At 34.7% G+C, this 20,533-nt stretch overlaps 1 protein-coding gene and 1 pseudogene across 1 annotated transcript; one reads left to right on the top strand and one right to left on the bottom strand.

Moving 5' to 3' along the window:
• Positions 1-916: 916 nt before the first annotated feature.
• Positions 917-1,471, bottom strand: LOC107609290 (uncharacterized). Its single transcript, XM_016311179.3, has one exon. The coding sequence runs from the start codon at positions 1,338-1,340 to the stop codon at positions 1,059-1,061; it is 282 nt and encodes a 93-aa protein (XP_016166665.1). The 5' UTR covers positions 1,341-1,471; the 3' UTR covers positions 917-1,058.
• Positions 1,472-6,838: 5,367 nt separating this feature from the next.
• On the top strand, positions 6,839-18,592 carry LOC148550682 (uncharacterized; annotated as a pseudogene).
• Positions 18,593-20,533: the final 1,941 nt, after the last annotated feature.

Raw genomic sequence — 20,533 nt, 5'->3', positions numbered from 1 at the left:
AGAAAGAGTAACGAAATCTTTGCGCTTCGTTCCTATCAAGAAATCCTTACATCGCGGTTCGTCTTCCTTAGGAAGATCGAAATCAGAAAGATCCTCTGTTGATTCTTATAGAACAGCTGCTGTTGAGGACTGCATTGAATTCATCCACTCTTCATTTTCTAGATCCAATTCTTCGACTGCCACGTCTCGCCAAGATTCTATACATGCTCCTTGAGACACTTGATCACAGACCAATAAGGTGAAGGTGTGCTTGCTACTGTATTTTAGCATATATCTTCATGATTTGATTTCTTCCCATAGATAAAAAAGAATGGGAACTTCATCTACTATGTGATCCTTTATCTTTCTGTACAAACAGAAACACTGTATATTCTTTTGAAGGATTTATAAACATGCTTAACACATGATTGAATATCAAGTGTAAAACTCTTTTCACTAACCAACAGTGCATAAAAGTCATTAGTTGATAATCTGTTGGAAAGCCATTTAGTAATTACTCCTAGATGCTGGGCCGAAGCCTTAAACTATAACTTGATTTTGTTGAGAGTGAAACTAATATGCAATGATTCTTTGGGATCTTTATCAAATACCTTTGTCATATATACATAGTTCTTTAGTCTTTGGATCTATTGGAATTTATATTGAATATCAAAGTCATGGACTATTTTGCAAATCTGAATGGTTTTATTGTGACTGTTTTTGCAACAGAAAATAGTACTAATGTTACTGAAAGCAGAGGGATCTTTCATTTCAAGTACAACATTACTTTCCAGATTGAAACTCCGCCCCATAGATGAAGACATTGTATCTAGTTTAGTTCTTAATAATTTTGGGCTTGGTTCAATTCAGTAACATCTATTATTTCATGGAATTATTCCATAAATAAATTGGAGTTCAGTAAAGTAAGGCCAAAACAAACACAAATTTAACAATTTATAATGGTAAAAAATATAAGATTGAAGTCTAAATGGATTGACATGAATATATATAGATAGATACAAATTGCAAATTGCAATGCATGCACTTGGAATTCTTAGGTACTAAAATTTCTTGCTTTCTTATTCATTCTTGGCAAAGAGACCACCAAAGCCACCCTTCTTCTTGGGTGGCGGCACGGCGACGGAGTTCTTGCGGCCGCTGGTGGTGCCGCCTCCGGTCTTTCCCTCCACCTTGTTGAGGATAGGATCAGTTTCTAGAAGCTGGTCCTCCTTCTGCAACCCTCCAAGGATCCAATCAAGAAGACCTTTCTCTTCTTTGCTGCCACCAGCACCCTTTGCTGCTGTTGCTGCATAGACTCTTACTGTTGTTGCTGGTGCAAATGACATGATCATTGAAGCCATTTTTAATTAACAATGAAAGAAAAACTAGAATGAACAGAGTGCCTTATAATGTTTTGGTTTGGATTTTGATTAGTGTGTGGAGGGCCAAGTGCCAATGATAATATATATCACTTCTTGTGGTTCCTTCTCTCAAGTGAATGTGAGCCTTTGGATTGGTTTTTGAAGATTCTTGTATTTTCAAGTTTTGGGTTCTCGCATAATTCTCTAACCTAGCGTGCTAAAGGACTAATCCATGGTAGATCTAAATTTCATTTAAGGACTTGTTATTGCTAATGAATTACTATATACACAAAGAGAATTTTAAATTCTCGAATCCTAACACTTATTTAAACAAATTAGTGAGTTAACTATTAGACTAATCTAACTTAATTTTGTATTTACAAGTTTATTATGTTTTTATTTATATATACTCAGAATAAAAATAGATTTCGTTAAATACATTCATTTATTTATGGTTTAATCCATTTTATATGACTTCATCTAATTTGTATAATTATATTATAGTTAACCATTAAAATAGATTTCGAATAATAATAGCATTATAAAAAATGATCCAAAAAGAAATTGAAATATACAAAGCAGTTTATCTAAATTGTTAAATTATGAATAAATTTAAATAATTGTTTAATAATAATTCACTCATTTTGACTATTTTATCAAACACCATGCATTTTTTTAAAATATTTATCAGTGCCAAAATTAAAAAAAATATCAGTACCAAATCTTTCGCACTCTGTTTATACCATATTTTTTCTTGGTTTAATTTTATTGCATGGTGACATGCGATAGTGGGTAATGAGTAGCATGAGTTCTCCACAAGTGTCTTATCTTGATTGTGTGTGTGTGTCTACATATACATAATTATATACACACACACCCCACTAAAATTTCTTACCGATGAAGGGAAAATGTGTATATGGCAGGATGAGGGGTTCATCACTTCATCCTTACATGTGAGGCCTGAGGTTCTGGATTTGACGTGTGGCACACCAAAGGCCATGGTGCTTTTGCTTGACTGCTAGTGGATACTGGATAGTGGCTGCTATTCTCCTTTTTTAACTTTCTTTTATGGGGTGGGGGTTGGGGCTACTTAAATAAAGAGGGACCTCTAATTTAGATGTTCTCCAAGTCCATTAGAAATTAAAAACTAACAAACGCCACACTTTTGGGTCCGAAAATGAAATGGGTTATGTCCTAAATTGAATATTTAATTAACTTACATAATTGTGCACTTGAAATTATACGGTGGTGGCCTGGTGGGCGATTAATTTTATACTTGCAATCTTGTTCATTTCGTACTTAAGAATACAATTAGTATGACCAAGAAAAAAAAAAGAATAAAATTAGTAACGTTGAGGGAGAAGATCAATAATTTGTTTTGAGGTGTTACCTTGAATTGTTGAAGGTAAATTGGATTTGGAACGAGAGTGATTTAGAGCTCTAGTGTACAAAACAGCGATTGAAAGATAATGTCTATAAGAAATTTCGATACTAAGATTAACAGATGTATAAGTAGGATATTCGTAACATGGTTTTAGACCTTATCTAAGATATTTATAGATGAACCTAATAGGGTTGGCGATTAAGTAGAGTGATCTCCCCTTGAAGTAAATCATGCAATGGCTATCCTGGTGTGAGGACCAAGTCCAAGGCGAGTGGAGAAGGCAAATCCCATTTGACGCACAGAATCTTCTAACGTGATCCCAGAGTCGAGGTTAGGTGATGAGTAGTCTTACTGGAATGATACTCTATTTCTGAAAATTGTGTAATAGATCCAATTTTGTAGGGCTGCACACGGATTGGATCGGATCGGATTGGATATAACCTAAAATTCTATTCAATCCGCACTGTACTCATCGGATCGGATTGGATACAATATCTGCATTTTTTCAGATCAGATCTGATTCGATTAAAAAAATATATTTTAAAAAATATATTTTAAAAAAAATATATTTTAAGATTTTATTTGACTATTTTTACAAAAAAATATCCATAAAATTTATTTTTCACTGTTTGAGCCTATTTACTCCTAAAATATTATCAATAAAAGTTCTCTTGAATAACCAAAAAAAAAATAATAACACAAGATTTAAGTTTAATTATTCTAAGTTGAAGTACAACATAAAAAATTAAAAACAAGATATCATAAAATTCATAAAACAACACACTAAAATTCATATCATATTAGGGTTTACTTTCTTAAACTATGCTATTTATATGAGACGTGCGGATATGCGAATTTGCGGATCGGATCTGCGGATATCACTGCTAAATCCGTAATCCAATCCTACCATAGTACGGATCAGATAATATCTGCAAAATTCGGATCGGATGCGGATAATTACCGCGGATATGCGGATATTATCCGATCCATGTGTAGCCCTACGAATTTTTAGTATGTTTAGACCATCTGTGGAGTGCCTTGCTAATTTTTACTGACACAAATGAGTTCCTGTCCTTTGGAGCAAAATAGAATTGGACCTTGCACAAGGACCAATGGAACAAAGTTCCTCTGAATAGTAACTCTGGAAGTAGCGAATAATAATTTACTAATTGGCAAGTTATTATTTAAATAAATAATTATATAAAATTTTAATTAATTATATTAAATAATTATATTAAAATAAATAATTATATTTTTATTTAATTAATAATTTATATTAATTATTTAAATAATAATTAAATTGTAATTAATTCATTAATAATTATAATAATTAATTAGATTAAATAATTAAATTTCTATTTAATTAATGATTCATATTAATTATTTATGTCATAATTAATATTGAATATTATTTATATTATTATATTAAATTAGCCGTTGTAAAATTAGCCATTTTAAAATTAGTCGTTGAAAATTAGCCGTTATTATGTTACTGTTATTATTAATAAATTAATATTTTATTACTCTATATATACCAGTTAGATACACTTCTATTCTCACACTTTCTACTACTCTTCTTCATCTTCTTCCAAGTTTACGAAATCAAAGCTCTGGTAATATTATTTTTTGTTCGAAAAAATAGATCCAAACCAACTCAACTCTTTTTTCAATTACTTACAAATTTTTTCTCAAATTCCAAATACCCAACCATTGATAAACCCCTTTTTAGGGTTTATCTTGTGTTGAATTTAGAGTCTTTTATCAATCTTTTCTCACATTTATTCAAGGAAATAGCATGATTTTGTGATTCTCCCTTAATTTGTGCTTAAATGTGAAAACATGCTTTTAGACCCTTAATTTGATAATTTTAATCTTTCTTTGGTTTAACTAGATGCCTTGATGTGTTTGCTAGTGATTTCAGGATTGAAAAGGCTAGGAATGGACAAAGGAGTGAAGAGGAAAGCATGCAAAGTGGAGAACACATGGAAAAGCCAAAGAATTGGATGTGCTCATCCACGCGCACGCACACTAGACGCGCACGCGTGGATTGTAAAATTCCCAGGGACGCGCGCGCGCTGTACGCATACGCGTCGGTGCTGGCACGTGATTTTTTAGTGAAAACATGCCCAACAAATTCTAAGAAGCTGTAGGGCCCAATCCAAACCAACTTTGGCGCCAAAATGCTTTAAAGGACCAAGGATTAAAGGGGAATGCATCATCTATCATTCAGTGTGGGGGGTTCCATGATTAGGCACATTAGGATTAGTTTAGAGTTAGTTTTAGAGAGAGAAGCTCTCACTTCTCTCTAGAATTAGGATTAGATTTAGGTCAATAAGCTTAGATCTAGGGTTTAAGTAATGCTTTCTTCTACTTTTCCCTCTCAATTCCTTGTTGTTACATCTTGTTCCTCTATTCTTTGTTGTAATTTATCCTATTTTGTTTTCATGCTTTGTTGTAGATCTACTCTTGCTTCTTCTATTTTCTTTCAATTCAATTTGAGGTAATTCATGTCAATAATGTTCTCTTTTGATTGTTGATGTTAATTCCTTGCAATAATTGTTGTTGCCAATTTACTATGCTTCCCTTTTATACCTTCCAAGTGTTTGTCAAAATGCTTGAGAGGATGTTAGAGTAGAATTTTATGCTCTTGGCTTGGGAAGGTAACTTAGGAATTCTTGAGTTGCTAATGTCCAAGTGATTGATGGTTGGTAGCCATTGACTCTAGCTCTCATTAATTCAATTAGTGAATAGCTAGGACCTATGGACTTGGATTGATATAGCTCATTTGACTTTTCTTTACTTGTTAGAGGATGACTTAGTGGGATTGATCCTTGCAATTGTCATATTGTGGTTAGTGATAAGGATAGAGATCCTTGACCACTAAACCTTGTCAAGACCTTTTTGTCATTTGATTTCCATTACCATTTATTTTTCTTATCTCTCATTCAAAACCCCAAAATGTACATGTCCATAGCCAGTAACAAGAACACTACCCTGCAATTCCTGTGAGAGACGACCCGAGGTTTGAATACTTCGGTTTATAATTTTAGGGGTTTGTACTTGTGACAAACAAATGTTTGTATGAAAGGATTATTGTTGGTTTAGAAACTATACTTTGACGAGATTTCATTAGAAAAATTCTATACCATCAAAATTCCGTTCATTAACCATCTCAAACTTCAAACTCTCAAATTCCAAATCAAAACTTCACACTACTGAATACATTTCAAAATCCAAATACACAAAATCTTTCTAATTTCAATTTTCAAGCTCCTTATAATAATCAATTTCCTATATTCTAACCACAAAATCAAAATTCACAAACACCACATTTTTCATTTTCTTCCATATTTAACCCCTCTATTGGAAATGTTAGTCCAACTTCCTTGCCGTTTCCAAGTCAATTTAGTGCATCAAGAAATAACTCATCTGGTGTTGGTGGCTCTTCTAACCCATCCTCTCAGACTCCTATACAATCTAGTCCAAATTTGCAATATTCAGATTTTGCCAACCCTCGTAGATTAGATGCTATCGACCTCAATGATGATGATATTGAAGATCGGAGGCAAGATAGTATTCAACACTGGCAGTGGAAAGAGGATGAGATGCTGATCAGTGCATGGTTAAATGTTTCAACTGACCTTATAGTTGGTACCGATCAAAAGGGAGAAATATTTTGGAGTCGAATTCATAGCTACTGTGTAGAATTTTGCTCCGACATGACAAGGGGGATAGTTGCATGTAAGAAATGATGGTATAAGATCAACAAGACTGTTGCACAATTTGCTGGTTGCTACGATCAAGCTAGTCGAAACATAAGGAGTGGTTCGAACACTGATGATATAAAGGAGTTTGCCTATAAACTTTATTCCACAAATTATGGTCAAAATTTACTTTTGAGAGGCATTGGAACATGCTTCGGTTGGAGCAAAAATGGAGAAGCCAACTACCTACACAGAGTGGCGGTTTAAAGAGAACCAAGGTTAGTGCAACTGGAGCATACTCATCCTCATCAAACCCAGAAACACCATTGGCTGACGAACCCGGTGTGGACTCTCCCGTTCGCCCACAAGGATAAAAAAAGAGCAAGCGAAAAGGTAAGGAAAAAGCACAAATGTCTGAATATTTTTGCGAAAAGAAATCATCAGTGGTTAAAAAGTTATCTCTCATGGAAGATATTAAGAATGTTAGAGAAAAGGAACTAATGGATAGGAAAAAAGAAAGAGAAGATGAGAGGGAACATAAAGCAAAGATTATGGCAATCAAAGAGAAGGAGTTACAAATTCAAGCGGCAATGAAAGAACAAGAATTACAAACTCAGAGGTATATTAAAGAAATGGAGACAAATGCAAAAGAAAGGGAAATGGAAAGGATGGCCAAGAAAAGGGAAAGGAAAATGGATATGCAAATACTTAATGCTGACACGTCTACAATGAGTGAAAAACGACGAGCTCTTCATGAGATTGCATGTGAGAAAATAATCGCCAAGTGGTTTACTTAATGGTTCCTTGTATTCGTAGAGTCATGTAGTATGTTCTTATTTTTATTGCGTATTACTGGTATGTGATGTAGTTTATTTTATTTATTTCTGATGTAATTTTTTAAATTATTCAATATTATTGTGCCGTTATTGTTCATGAAAGTAACCATTGCAAAAGTAGCCGTTAAGTAGCCGTTGCAGAACTAGCCGTTAAGTAGCCATTGCAAAACTAGCCGTTAAGGAGTAGGTACTTATTGCAGACACACTTATAAATATCAACTATCAATGACTCTGCAACTCCACTTCAACTCTTGTTTCTCACCTCGAAAGAGAACTAAAAATTATATTTCTAGATATGGCTAGAAATTTTGATGATATGTTTAATGAGGCTTTGTATGGCAAAAGAAGACTGCAAGATAACACAATCATAGATAATTGGATCGATGAGTGTTTACTCGAAGATTCAGAAGAAGAAGATATCGATAGAAGCTCTATCCCAACTCCTCATAGATAGATCAATAGAGATCGAGAAGCAGGACATAATCGCCTTTTCCAAGATTACTTTGCAGACGAACCAGTGTATAATGCTGACATTTTCCGACGGAGATTTCGAATGAGAAGACATGTGTTTCTTTGGATAGTAGACGCTCTCTCAAACGTCTATCCGTATTTCCAACAGATGGTTGATGCAACTGAAAGAAGAGGCTTGTCACCACTCCAAAAATGTACCGCTGCGATACGGATGTTAGCATATGGCGTAGCAGCTAATGCTGTTGATGATTATGTGCGCATAGGCGAGAGCACTACAATCAAATGCTTGGAAAATTTTGTTGAAGGTGTCATTTCGGTGTTCGAGGATGAATACTTATGAAAACCAAATCCAAATGACGTACGATGCCTGCTACAAATGGCAGAGGGTCGTGGCTTTCCTGGCATGTTGGGTAGCATTGACTGCATGCATTGGCAATGGAAAAATTGTCCAAAGGCGTGGAAAGGTATGTACATGAGTGGTTATCGTGGGGTTGCAACCATTGTACTTGAGGTTGTAGCATCTTCAGACCTTTGGATATGGCATGCGTTCTTTGGAGTTTCTGGTTCAAATAACGATATCAACGTGTTAGATCGTTCTCCAGTGTTCGATGATATTCTAAATGACCGTGCTCCGGAGGTAAATTATACTATTAATGGTAATAATTATACCATGAGATACTATTTAGCAGATGGTATTTATCCTGAATAGGTGACGTTAGGATTTTTGCCAGTAAAGAATGTCATAAAAACAGTCGCGTTGTAGATATAGTCTCTAAACCGACAAAAATCCCTTCGTACAAACGTTTTAGTTGTCACAAGTAACAAACCCCTTTTTAAATTGATAACCGAGTATTAAACCTCGGGTCGTCTTCTCAAGGAATTGCAGGGAGGTATGTTCTTATTATTGGTTATGAGTTTGTAAATTGAGGTTTTGGAAGTAAGGTGGGAATATGTTATATGACAAGTAAAATAAAATAATAATAACAAAATCTCTTGGCAAGGTGTAAGAATTGGAATTCCTATCCTAGTTATCCTTATCAGGTGTGAAGAAAGATTGGGTTTTAATCCCACTTGGTCATCCTTTATTAAACAAAGGAAGGTTAAGTGGACTGATCAGCTTGATTCTCAAGTCCTAGTCAACTCCTGTAGAGAGACTAGTATTAGAGCAATCCTAGCTCAAGCAAAATCTGCCAATTTCAACCACTTGCTGAGTTTGATAACTCAAGTATTACCAATCACTTGACCAAAGCCAAAAGGGAGAAAAATATCTAAATTAAATTGAAAGCAATCTTAAACAGAGCAAAGCAATCTTAAATCTGAATTACCTCAAATAACATTAATTAAGAAAATTATATGTAACACGGAAGAGTTTATAAATTAAATAAAAATAAATAAAAATAAAGAACCTGGGATTGAGAGCTACTCCTAAAACTAAGAGAAATTCTAAATCATAATCCTAAGAGAGAGGAGAGAACCTCTCTCTCTAAAAACTACATCTACTCCTAAAATGATGAATATGGAAGCGTTCTCATGAATGGATGCAATCTCCCACTTTATAGCCTCTAATCTGTGTTTTCTGGGCCGCAAATTGGGTCAAAAACAGTCCAGAATTCGTTGGTTTCGAATTTTGCCACGCTGGTTTTTCGTCACTGCGATGCGGCCACATAGATCACGCGGTCGTGTTATCTAGCGTCAGGGAAACTATATTATATTATATATCAAATCGAAGCCCCCGGACGTTAGCTTTCCAACGCAACTGAAACCGCATCGTTTGGACCTCTGTAGCTAAAGTTATAGCCATTTGAGTGCGAAGAGGTCAGGCTGGACAACTTAGCAATTTCTCCAACTTCTTGTATTCCTTCCACTTTTGCATGCTTCCTTTCCATCCTCTGAGCCATTCCTGCCCTGTAATATCTGAAATCACTTAACACACATATCAAGGCATCTAATGGTAATAAGAGAGGATTAATAATAAGCAAATATAAGATCAAAGAAGCATGTTTTCAATCATAGCACAAAATCAGGAAGGAAATATAAAACCATGCAAATATTATGAATAAGTGGGTAAAGAGTTGATAAAATTCACTCAATTGAGCACAAGATAAACCATAAAATAGTGGTTTATCAACCTCCCCACACTTAAACATTAGCATATCCTCATGCTAAGCTCAAGAGAAACTATAAAGATGAAGAGGAATGGTATGAAATGCAACCTATGAATGCAACTACATGCTAAATGCTTTTACTTACTTGGTTAAGAGTAAATAAGTTCTCCAAGACAAATACAAACCAATTTTCACTAATTCAAATCAGACAATAAAAAGCAAGTGAACTTGTTAGAAGACAGCTCATGAAAGCAGGGAACATAGAATTTAAGCGTTGAACCCTCACTGGAAGTGTATATCACTCTAATCTCTCAAGTGTATAGGGTTATTCACTCTACTCTTCTCTAGTCATGCTTTCTAAACCTTGTTCTTCATCTAACCAATCAACAAAAATTTAATGTACCAATGCAAACATCATGAGGTCTTTTCAAGGTTGTAATGGGGCTAAGGTAAGGGTGAGGGTATATATATATAAGGCTAAGTGAGCTAACAAAGTGAATCCTTGATTAGTCTAAGATCTCACCTAACATATACATACTTTATATAATTTAAAAATACTTTACCTAGCTACCCAAAATTTTCCCACTTTTGTATTACATGCTCATGTATCAAACTTATTTTTTGAATTTTGTCCCATGTGCATTGAATTTTTTTTTATTTTGCATTTGGGGTTTTTTTTTTCATTTTTCTTTTCTTCTTTTTTCTTTCTTTCTTTTTTTCTTTTTTTTTGTATCCCCTTATTTAATTACTTAATATATTTTTCTTCAATGCGCATGGTAATTTAATTATTTTGATTTCACATGAGCATACTTCCCAAATTTTTAAATAACTTATTCAATTTAATTCCCTACTTTTTCATATCATCCCATGTTCCCATAAAATTTTCCACACTTAAATTTTACACAATATCTATCTTAAGCTAACCAAGGATTCAACTTGGGATTCTTATTTTGTTTTTCTGCTTAAGGCTAGTAATGTGGTTATAAAACAGAAGGGATTTAAAAGCTCAAGGGGGCTAACAAGGGTAATGTAAAAGGTAGGCTAATTTTGGGATAAGTGAGCTAAAATCAAACAATGGCCTCAATCATATGCAAGCATGTAAATACACTAAATGTTGGACATATAGAATGGAACAAGAAAATAGATTACAATTATAGAGAAGGAAACACACATGAATAAAATATTTATGGTTAAATAATGTAACCATATAAATAAGCTCAAATCTCACAGGTTGTGTGTTCTTTGGCTTAAAAACCATGTTCCAAATACAACTTCAAACAAGTTTTAACATAAATTTTTTTTTTCAAATTAGTGAAATGCTATAAAATTTCTTGAAAAAGAAAATATTACTTCAACCAAGTAGTAACTAAATGCATAAAATCAAATAAACATGCAATTAAATATACAAATGCAACAACTAACAAGAAAAAAATAAAACATTGGTGTTTGAGATAGGAAGGTACTAACTCACGGAGATCGGTATCGACCTCCCCACACTTAAAGATTGCACCGTCCTCGGTGCATGCTAAGATGTGCAAGTGGATGGGGGTTGTGGTTTCTCAGCTGGGCTCTTTGTTGTTCCTTTTCTTGCCGGCGGTTTGGGAGTAGCTTTCTCCTATCCTTCCTTAGTGGCCATCCTGAAGAAGGGAAGAGAAAGTAAATTAAATTCAAATAGATATATAGCAAGGAAGAGAATGGAAGAGTGGTGATGGATGCACATTAGGATGTAATTGACATTAACACATGCTCTCGAGTACATGTGAAAAGCCAGGAATGAAAAATTGCCAGTGCATCGAAAGATAAGTGGATGCAGGGTGTTTATTGGCATGCCGGAAAAGGGCATGAGTAGCATAGACCAAGCATTACTTGTAATAAATTACCATGTTTGTATTGACAATTATATTCAATTAAAATAGTAAAGGGGGTTTATGAAAAGCAAGCATTAAATAGTATAAAGTATAAAAGAGAAGTGCATAATGCCATATGGGCTTTTTCACAAACACATAGCATGTATGGTAAATAAGCTATTTGAAAGTATTAAATTGAACATGCAATCATCCTTTAAAAAGTAATATATAATTGTCAAACAATTATGCAATAATCCACAATGACCCAAATAAAATTCCAACACCAGTGAAAATAATGCAATGAATGAAATATGCAAATAAATAAAGTAAAATAAAATGAAAGATAAGAAGAATGAGAAGGGAAAGAAAGAGAGGAGAAGTAAGTAAGAAATAAGGAAGGAAAAGAGAAAATAGGATTTGGGGAAGAGAAAGACAAGATATTTTGGCATATGAGGTTAAGGTGTGCGACGCTGGCGACGCGGTCACGTGGGTGACGCGGCCGCGTGATGCGCAATAAGGTCAGGCGACGCGGACGCGTGGGGCACGCGATCGCGTGACTTGATTTGTGCTAGTGGCGCGAGTACAGCCTCGCGGTCGCACAACTCTCTGTTCAAAACTTAGTATTGCCAAAATCCTGAGTGACGCGATCGCGTGGTTGACGCGATCGCGCGGGTGGCCTTATTTCCAATATGACGCGGACGCGTGGGTGACGCATTCGCGTGGCAGGGCTTGTGCTACTAGCACGGGTCCAGTCCAATTCCAGCATAACTCTCTGCCATACACCCTTTTTACGCCGATTTCAGGTCACGCGGCCGCGTGGGTGACGCGGTCGCGTGGGAGGCCATTATTCCCATATGACGCGGTCGCGTGGGGTGATTTGTGCCATTGGCACGCCTCCAGCGCTGCTCTTGCGAAACTCTCTGTTTATATTAATATTGTCTTCCATCTCCTTGCGACACGGACGCGTCGCGTCGCGTGCTCGCTTTTTTTTTTTTAAGTCTGAAAAGATGCAGAATGCAGTGTTAATATGAATGTGATGCAGAACTCCAGGTTCAATAAAATAAAATAAAACTTGAAAACAAATAAAACTAAATAAAAATAAAAAATGAACGATCATACTATGGTGGGTTGTCTCCCACCTAGCACTTTTAGTTAAAGTCCTTAAGTTGGACATTTGGGGAGTCCTTTGTTATGGAGGCTTGTGCTTGAACTCATCCAGGAATCTCCACCAATGTTTGTGATTCCAATGGCCTCCGGGATCCCAAACTAGGCGCAGAAAGCCTTCAAGCAAGTTAAAGCAAGTGACAAGGCCCCAAGAGTGTTGATTTCTGGGATGAATTCCGGGGTCCCAGACCTTACCTTTGCACCCATCTTCTTGTTGATCATCATTTTTCCACTTGGGTGGTGAACAGTCGGAATTCTCACTGAGACATCCAAACAGCTTCCTAGACCCATTCAGTTGAGTTTTATACCAACCTTTGCATTTAAACTTAAAGCTTCCAACCATAATGAACCTTGCTCGACAATTCTTATCATTGGCCATCTTCCTCTTACTCTTAATGCCACAAAGAGCTCTAAGTTGACCATCCGTCTCCAGTAGCCCATATTCAAGTGGGATTAGAAAGCTATGGGATATGAATTTTACCCACTTGAATGTTGTGAAGGATGATGGCAACTTAGAGGGAGGGGTCTCCAATAACTTTGGCAAGGTGATTTCAAGCTCCACTCCCTTGTGCTCTTTGACTACTTCCACCTCTTTGCAAGTTTCTTCAATTTCAACCTCTTCCTCTTGGTAGCTTTCTTCCAATTCAATCTCTTCTTCATTGCTCACCAAGGGCATGGGAGGTTGTGCTTCTTCTTCTTTAATCTCCATCTCTTGATCAACCTCTACAAAGTCTTCAACCATGATCTGCCTGGGAGGTTGTACGCTCTCTTCAACATCAACATCAAACACCATGGAAGGAGGCTCTGTGACTGGACTTTCCAATGGAGGTACAACATCTCTTAAGTCTGCAACCACTTCTTCCTTTTTAATAATTGCTGCTTTGTCCAGTTGTTTAAGGATAAAATCGTACTCATCCTCGATGATTTTCTTTCCATGACAACTCCTTTCAACTACTCCTTTATCTTCAAGGGTCTCTCCTACCTTTACCCCTAAGGCCCCCTCTAGCTCCTTATGAAGTATAGATTCGCGAAGATGATTCCTTTTTTCTGTTCCATATCAATAGCATAATTGAGATCATCTTGCTCTTGGATTGATGGATGTGGGTGCTCTTCCATGGATGGTGGTGATGGGATGGAGAGATTATTCTGTGGTTGACAAGGAAGTGCACTAGAACTTGAGGGTTGATTGTTGAAGGTATTTGGTGGTCTGATTTGGGTGAAGAGAGCTTGTATAGTAGAGTTTAGATCGGCAAGTGCTTTCTCCATGGAGGTTTGGGGTGGATCTATGTATGGTTCATTTGGTTCATAAGGTGGTTGGTATGGTGGATGTGGGTTAGGGTCATATGGAGGTGAATGGTGTAAAGGGGCTTGTGAATATGGTGGTCCCAAGTTGTGTTGAGGAGGTTCATAGGCATATGATGGTGGTTGTTGATAGTCCATTGGAGGTGGTTGTTGCCATGAGGGTTGATCAAATCCTTGTGCCTCCTCCCATCTTTGATTGTTCCAACCTTGATGCCTGTTCTCATTGTAATTTCTTCTTCCTGCAATATAATTGTAACCAGACTCATAGCCAAAGGGGTGAGAGTTCATAGTAGAAAATAAAAATTAAAAAATGAAAATAAAAATAAATTTAAATTAAAAGGTTATTTAAATTTTGAATTAAATTTTGAAATTTAAATTTTGAAAATTTTTAAATTTGAATTTTGAAATTTGATTTTTGAAATAAGATAAGATAAGATAAAAATTTTAAAAATAAAAATCTGAAATTTTTTTTCGAAAAAAATTAATTAAAAATATTTTTGAATTTAATGAAGAAAGAAAAAAACAATAAAATGGCACCAAATTTTAAATTTTTAGATCAAAACGAAGAAAACAACTAAGAACAGCTTGAAGGTCAAGATGAACGTGAAGAACAACTTGAAGATCAAGATGAACACTAAGAACAAATTTTTGAAAAAAAAAATTTTTAATAACTAAATAAAAACAAATAACCTCTTAACTTAAGAAAAAAAAGCAAAAATAAAAACAAAAATAAAAACAAGCAAAAATAAAATATTTACAATAACCAATAATAAGGCACACGTTTGCAATTCCCCGGCAACGGCGCCATTTTGACGTTAGGATTTTTGCCACTAAAGAATGTCATAAAAACAGTTGCGTTGTAGATATAGTCTCTAAACCGACAAAAATCCCTTTGTACAAACGTTTTGGTTGTCACAAGTAACAAACCCCTTTTTAAATTGATAACCGAGTATTAAACCTCGGGTCGTCTTCTCAAGGAATTGCAGGGAGGTATGTTCTTATTATTGGTTATGAGTTTGTAAATTGGGGTTTTGGAAGTAAGGTGGGAATATGTTATATGACAAGTAAAATAAAATAATAATAATAAAATCTCTTGGCAAGGTGTAAGAATTGGAATTCCTATCCTAGTTATCCTTATCAGGTGCAGTGGCGGAACCAGAAATTTCATAAGAGGGGCCAATTAAATATAAATATAACAAAAAATTAACAAAATATGATTTGTAGCATATATATCAAAAAAGTAATTATATTATATAAAAGTCAATGTTCAACTACATACTTTAAGATTTTGATATTTTTAAACTTGCTCGACGATGCTTCATAGAACTAAAATCATCAATTATCATCTCTGAAGTGAATTTTGAAGCTATTTCCTTTTCAATATATACAATCATACAATCTGCTAAAAATTCATCTTCCATCTTGTTTCGAAGCCTTGTTTTAATAATCTTCATAGCTGAAAAGGCCCGTTCAGTTGTTGCTGTTACGTTGTCACAGGAAGAGTCAAAACAAGATGAATTAATCTATCAATTAAAGGATATATATTTGATTTTCCTGTCTCTGTCAATTTTTGACACAATTCAGCAAGAGTAGACAAATTCTGAAAATCTGGAGTTTTAACCACATCAAGTTCATAATGTTGTAACTCATAATCCAATTGAATCTTTTCTTGCTCAGAAAAATCTAAAGAATAGAAATTCTTTACAAGATTGCATATGTTGCAAACACTGAATAACTTGAAAGCATCTTTAGGATCTAAAGATGTACTCAATATGAGGAGCTCGGTTGCTTGCTCACTAAATCTACTATTTAGCTCTTTCAATTGAAAATCTATCACGCTAGTAAAAATGTCAACACGATAGTGGTGTTCAACAGTGACAACATCCTTTTTACGGACGCTTTCTGGGATCACGCATCAATGTATCAATATTAACTTGATCTATTTCAGTCCTTGTTATTTTGGAAGCAGGGGGTTGAATATCTTGCTCAACAAGTTGTGTCACAGGTTGTTCAATAATATTTTGAACATTACTCAAAGAATCTGAAGCTGAATTTTGTTCATCATATATTCTCTTTTTTCTCTTGAAAAATGAGTGAATTGTTTTCATCTTTGACATTTTTAACTTAACTTGAACTATTTAACAAAAAAAAATAAAAATAATTGCATATATATTATTTTCTTAAAAAAAATATTAAACCTATTGAGCAATAACAAATAATTTTAGAAACACAAATATATAATAACAAAAAATAAAGTTATTGATTTACCTGATTATTTTTTTGTTCCAAGTCTCACCAAAAAATAATTCTATTGAGTTTTGTCCTCACTTCAATCTTTGAACACTGTCCATTATAAAAAAAATAAATTAATTATTTTAAATAAATAATATAAATAATACTTGACATTGTTATTAACTTAAAAAAAATTGAAATATACCTCTTTGAATCTTTGTTGTGCATTCAATGGTTAATATTTTGCTGTTCATTTCTCTTCAATGGTTTTTCTTCATATGTCTTGTTTTAGTATGGAAGGAAAATTAGAATGAGAAGAGTAGAAGACCAAAAGTTTGGGAACCACTAAAAGAGAGAGAAAAGTGGCGCTGATGCCTCTGATGGTTTGAAACAAATATTTGAAAAATGTACTAGGGTTACTTTAATTAATAGTATGGGTTTGGACTAGTATAATAGAACTATTTTTATTAATTATTAGAATGGGCTATTTGTTAACAAGAGCAACAATAATTCAAATATCCAATACATAGTGCATTTTTTAGTTATTTTAATTTATAAAATTTTGTAAAATATTATATATAAAAAAATTTAATATTATTAATTATTACTATTTACTATTTTTTTTTTAAAATTTTGGGGGGGACCATGGCCACCTTAGGTCCCCCCGTGGATCCGCCATTGATCAGGTGTGAAGAAGATTGGGTTTTAATCCCACTTGGTCATCCTTTATTAAACAAAGGAAGGTTAAGTGGACTGATCAGCTTGATTCTCAAGTCCTAGTCAACTCCTGTGGAGAGACTAGTGTTAGAGCAATCCTAGCTCAAGCAAAATCTGCCAATTTCAACCACTTGCTGAGTTTGATAACTCAAGTATTACCAATCACTTGACCAAAGCCAAAAGGGAGAAAAATATCTAAATTAAATTGAAAGCAATCTTAAACAGAGCAAAGCAATCTTAAATCTGAATTACCTCAAATAACATTAATTAAGAAAATTATATGTAACACGGAAGAGTTCATAAATTAAATAAAAATAAATAAAAATAAAGAACCTCGGATTGAGAGCTACTCCTAAAACTAAGAGAAATCCTAAATCCTAATCCTAAGAGAGAGGAGACAACCTCTCTCTCTAAAAACTACATCTACTCCTAAAATGGTGAATATGGAAGCGTTCTCATGAATGGATGTAATCCCCCACTTTATAGCCTCTAATCTGTGTTTTCTGGGCCGCAAACTGGGTCAAAAACAGTCCAGAATTCGCTGGTTTCGAATTTTGCCACGCTGATTTTTCGTCACTGCGACGCGGCCGCATAGATCACGCGGTCGTGTCGCTTAGCATCAGGAAAACTATATCATGTTATATATTAAATCGAAAATCCGGACGTTATCTTTCCAACGCAACTGAAACCGCGTCGTTTGGACCTCTGTAGCTAAAGTTATAGCCGTTTGAGTGCGAAGAGGTCAGGCTGGACAGCTTAGCAATTTCTCCAACTTCTTGTATTCCTTCCACTTTTGCATGCTTCCTTTCCATCCTCTGAGCCATTTCTGCCCTGTAATATCTGAAATCACTTAACACACATATCAAGGCATCTAATGGTAATAAGAGAGGATTAATAATAAGCAAATATAAGATCAAAGAAGCATGTTTTCAATCATAGCACAATCAAGAAGGAAATATAAAACCATGCAAATATTATGAATAAGTGGGTAAAGAGTTGATAAAATCTACTCAATTGAGCACAAGATAAACCATAAAATAGTGGTTTATCAATAGGCCACATTTGTCAAATCAATCTCAAAGCCACAAGGAGAGAAACACAAGTTATTTGCACAATACCAAGAAGGGGAAAGAAAAGATGTGGAGCGAGCATTCGGAGTGTTGCAAGCACGCTTTGTAATTATACGTGGTCCAGCTCGCTTTTGGGAAAAGAAGAAGCTTGCTAACATAATGAGAGCTTGTATTATATTACGTAATATAATTGTTGAGGATGAAAGAGACACTTATGCAGGAAATTTTGCTCAAGATTTAGAGTATGATGATGTCGAAAATGGCTTATCACAACCACAGCTGGGAGAAGAAGATTTTGCACCATACCATCAATTTCTCCAAAGAAATGCCCAACTTCGAAATAGGCAGCAACATAGACAATTGAAAGAGGACTTGATTGAACACATATGGCAATTTCACAATGCTTGTCGTCAACTATAGAGCTTAATTATATTTTTCATTGTATTAAGTAATTTTACAAATTAGTGTAATCCTGAATTATATATTGTGTATTATTGTTATATATGAATTTATTTAATATTAATATCTTTTAATAGTGAATTATTTTTAAATTCCTAAATTTAAATTATATTATTGAAAAAAATTAATTACATTAATTTTAAGTATTTTAATTAATTATTTAAGTGGGACCACAACAGGGACTAAAGTTAGTTCCTCCTAATGGAGAAGAGAGAGATGCTTTGAGTTCCTATTTACTGTTTATGACGCTGATAAACCCCATTTGGAGGGTTTATCTTGTGTTGAATTTAGAGGATTTTATAACCTTTTAACCCACATTTATCCAATGAAATAGCATGGTTTCATGATTGTCTCCCAATTTATGTTTAAGTGTGAAAACATGCTTTTTAGTCCTTAATTAGCTAAATTTAATTCATCTTTGATTCCACTAGATGCCTTGATCTGTTTGTTAAGTAATTTCAGGTTGAAAAGGGCTAGGAATGATCAAGAAAATGGAGAGAAAAGCATGCAAAGTGGAGAACACATAAAAAATCCAAAGATTTGGATATCTTCATCCACACGCACGCGCACCGTACGCACACGCGTGGATCGCGAAAACGCAAGGGACGCGTACGCACACTGTACACGTACGTGTCGGTGGCCGCACATGATATTTTAATAGAAAACGTGCCCAGCGATTTTGAGGAGCTGTGGGGCCCAATTTGCAACCAACTTTGGCGCCAAAATGCATTTAAAGGACCAAGGATTGAAGGGAATCAACACTTAGCATCATTTACACTCATTAGGATTAGTTTAGAGTAGTTTTAGAGAGAGAAGCTCTCACTTCTCTCTAGGGTTAGGAATTAGGATTAGGTTTAGATCTTAGATCTAGGTTTTAGTTCATGCTTCCCTCTACTTTTGCTTCTTAATTCTTTGTTGTTGCAATCATCTTCTTCTACTCTTTTGTTGTAATTTTCTTTATGTTGCTTCTATACTTTGTTGTAGATCTACTCTTGCTCCTTCTCTTTTCTTTCAATTCAAGTTGAGGTAATTCATAATAATTGTATTTCTTTTGATTGTTGTTGTTAATTTCTTACAATAATTGTTGTTAGATTTCATTCTTATTGTAGATTTCATATGATTCTTTTTATGCCTCTTATGTGTTTGATAAAATGCTTCTTTTAGCTTTAGTATAGATTTTGTTCCTCTTGGCCTAGGTAGAGTAATTAGTGACGCTTGAGTTATCTAATTCCTTTGTAGATTGATAATTACAAGTTACTAATTGATTTGGATACCACTAAAGCTAGTCTTTCCCTTGGGAGTTGGCTAGGACTTGTGGAATCAAGTTGATTCATCCACTTGACTTTCCTCCATGGTTAGAGGTTAACTAAGTGGTAGCAATGGACAATTGTGGTCACAATTGAGGAGGATAACTAGGATAGGACTTCTAGTTCTCATATCTTGCCAAGAGCTTTTCTAGTTGTTAGTTTAATTTCCTTTGCCATTTACATTTCATGCCTAAAACCTCAAAAACCCCAAACATAGCTCCATAACCAATAACAAAGCACTTTATTGCAATTCCTAGGGAGAACGACCCGAGGTTCTAATACTTCGGTTTATAAATTTAGGGGTTTGTACTAGTGACAACCAAATTCTTGTATGAAAGGACTATTGTTGGTTTAGAAACTATATTGCAACGAGATTTCATTTGTGAAATTCTAAGCCACACAAAAGTCTAATCATCAGACGCAAAAGCTGTTGTGGAGTTACTTTTTATGACAGGTGGGCCATAAACAGGAATTGGGATGAGTTCCCTATTGGAGATGGTCTTATGATCACACTAAAAGTTATGCGTTACTAACTCGCTTCTCTAATTATTACCTAATATTTAACATATAATTCAGATTCGTTGTTAAAACGTAA

This window comes from Arachis ipaensis, chromosome B7 (assembly GCF_059453495.1).
Source record: "Arachis ipaensis isolate K30076 ecotype BB chromosome B7, ASM5945349v1, whole genome shotgun sequence".
Classification (NCBI taxonomy): domain Eukaryota; kingdom Viridiplantae; phylum Streptophyta; class Magnoliopsida; order Fabales; family Fabaceae; genus Arachis; species Arachis ipaensis.
The sequence above is the reverse complement of the archived record's forward strand: the minus strand, read 5'-3'. Positions and strand labels throughout refer to the sequence as shown.

Excerpts from the sequence above, each read along its gene's own strand:
- LOC107609290 (XM_016311179.3), bottom strand. The coding sequence starts at position 1,340 with ATGGCTTCAATGATCATGTCATTTGCACCAGCAACAACAGTAAGAGTC.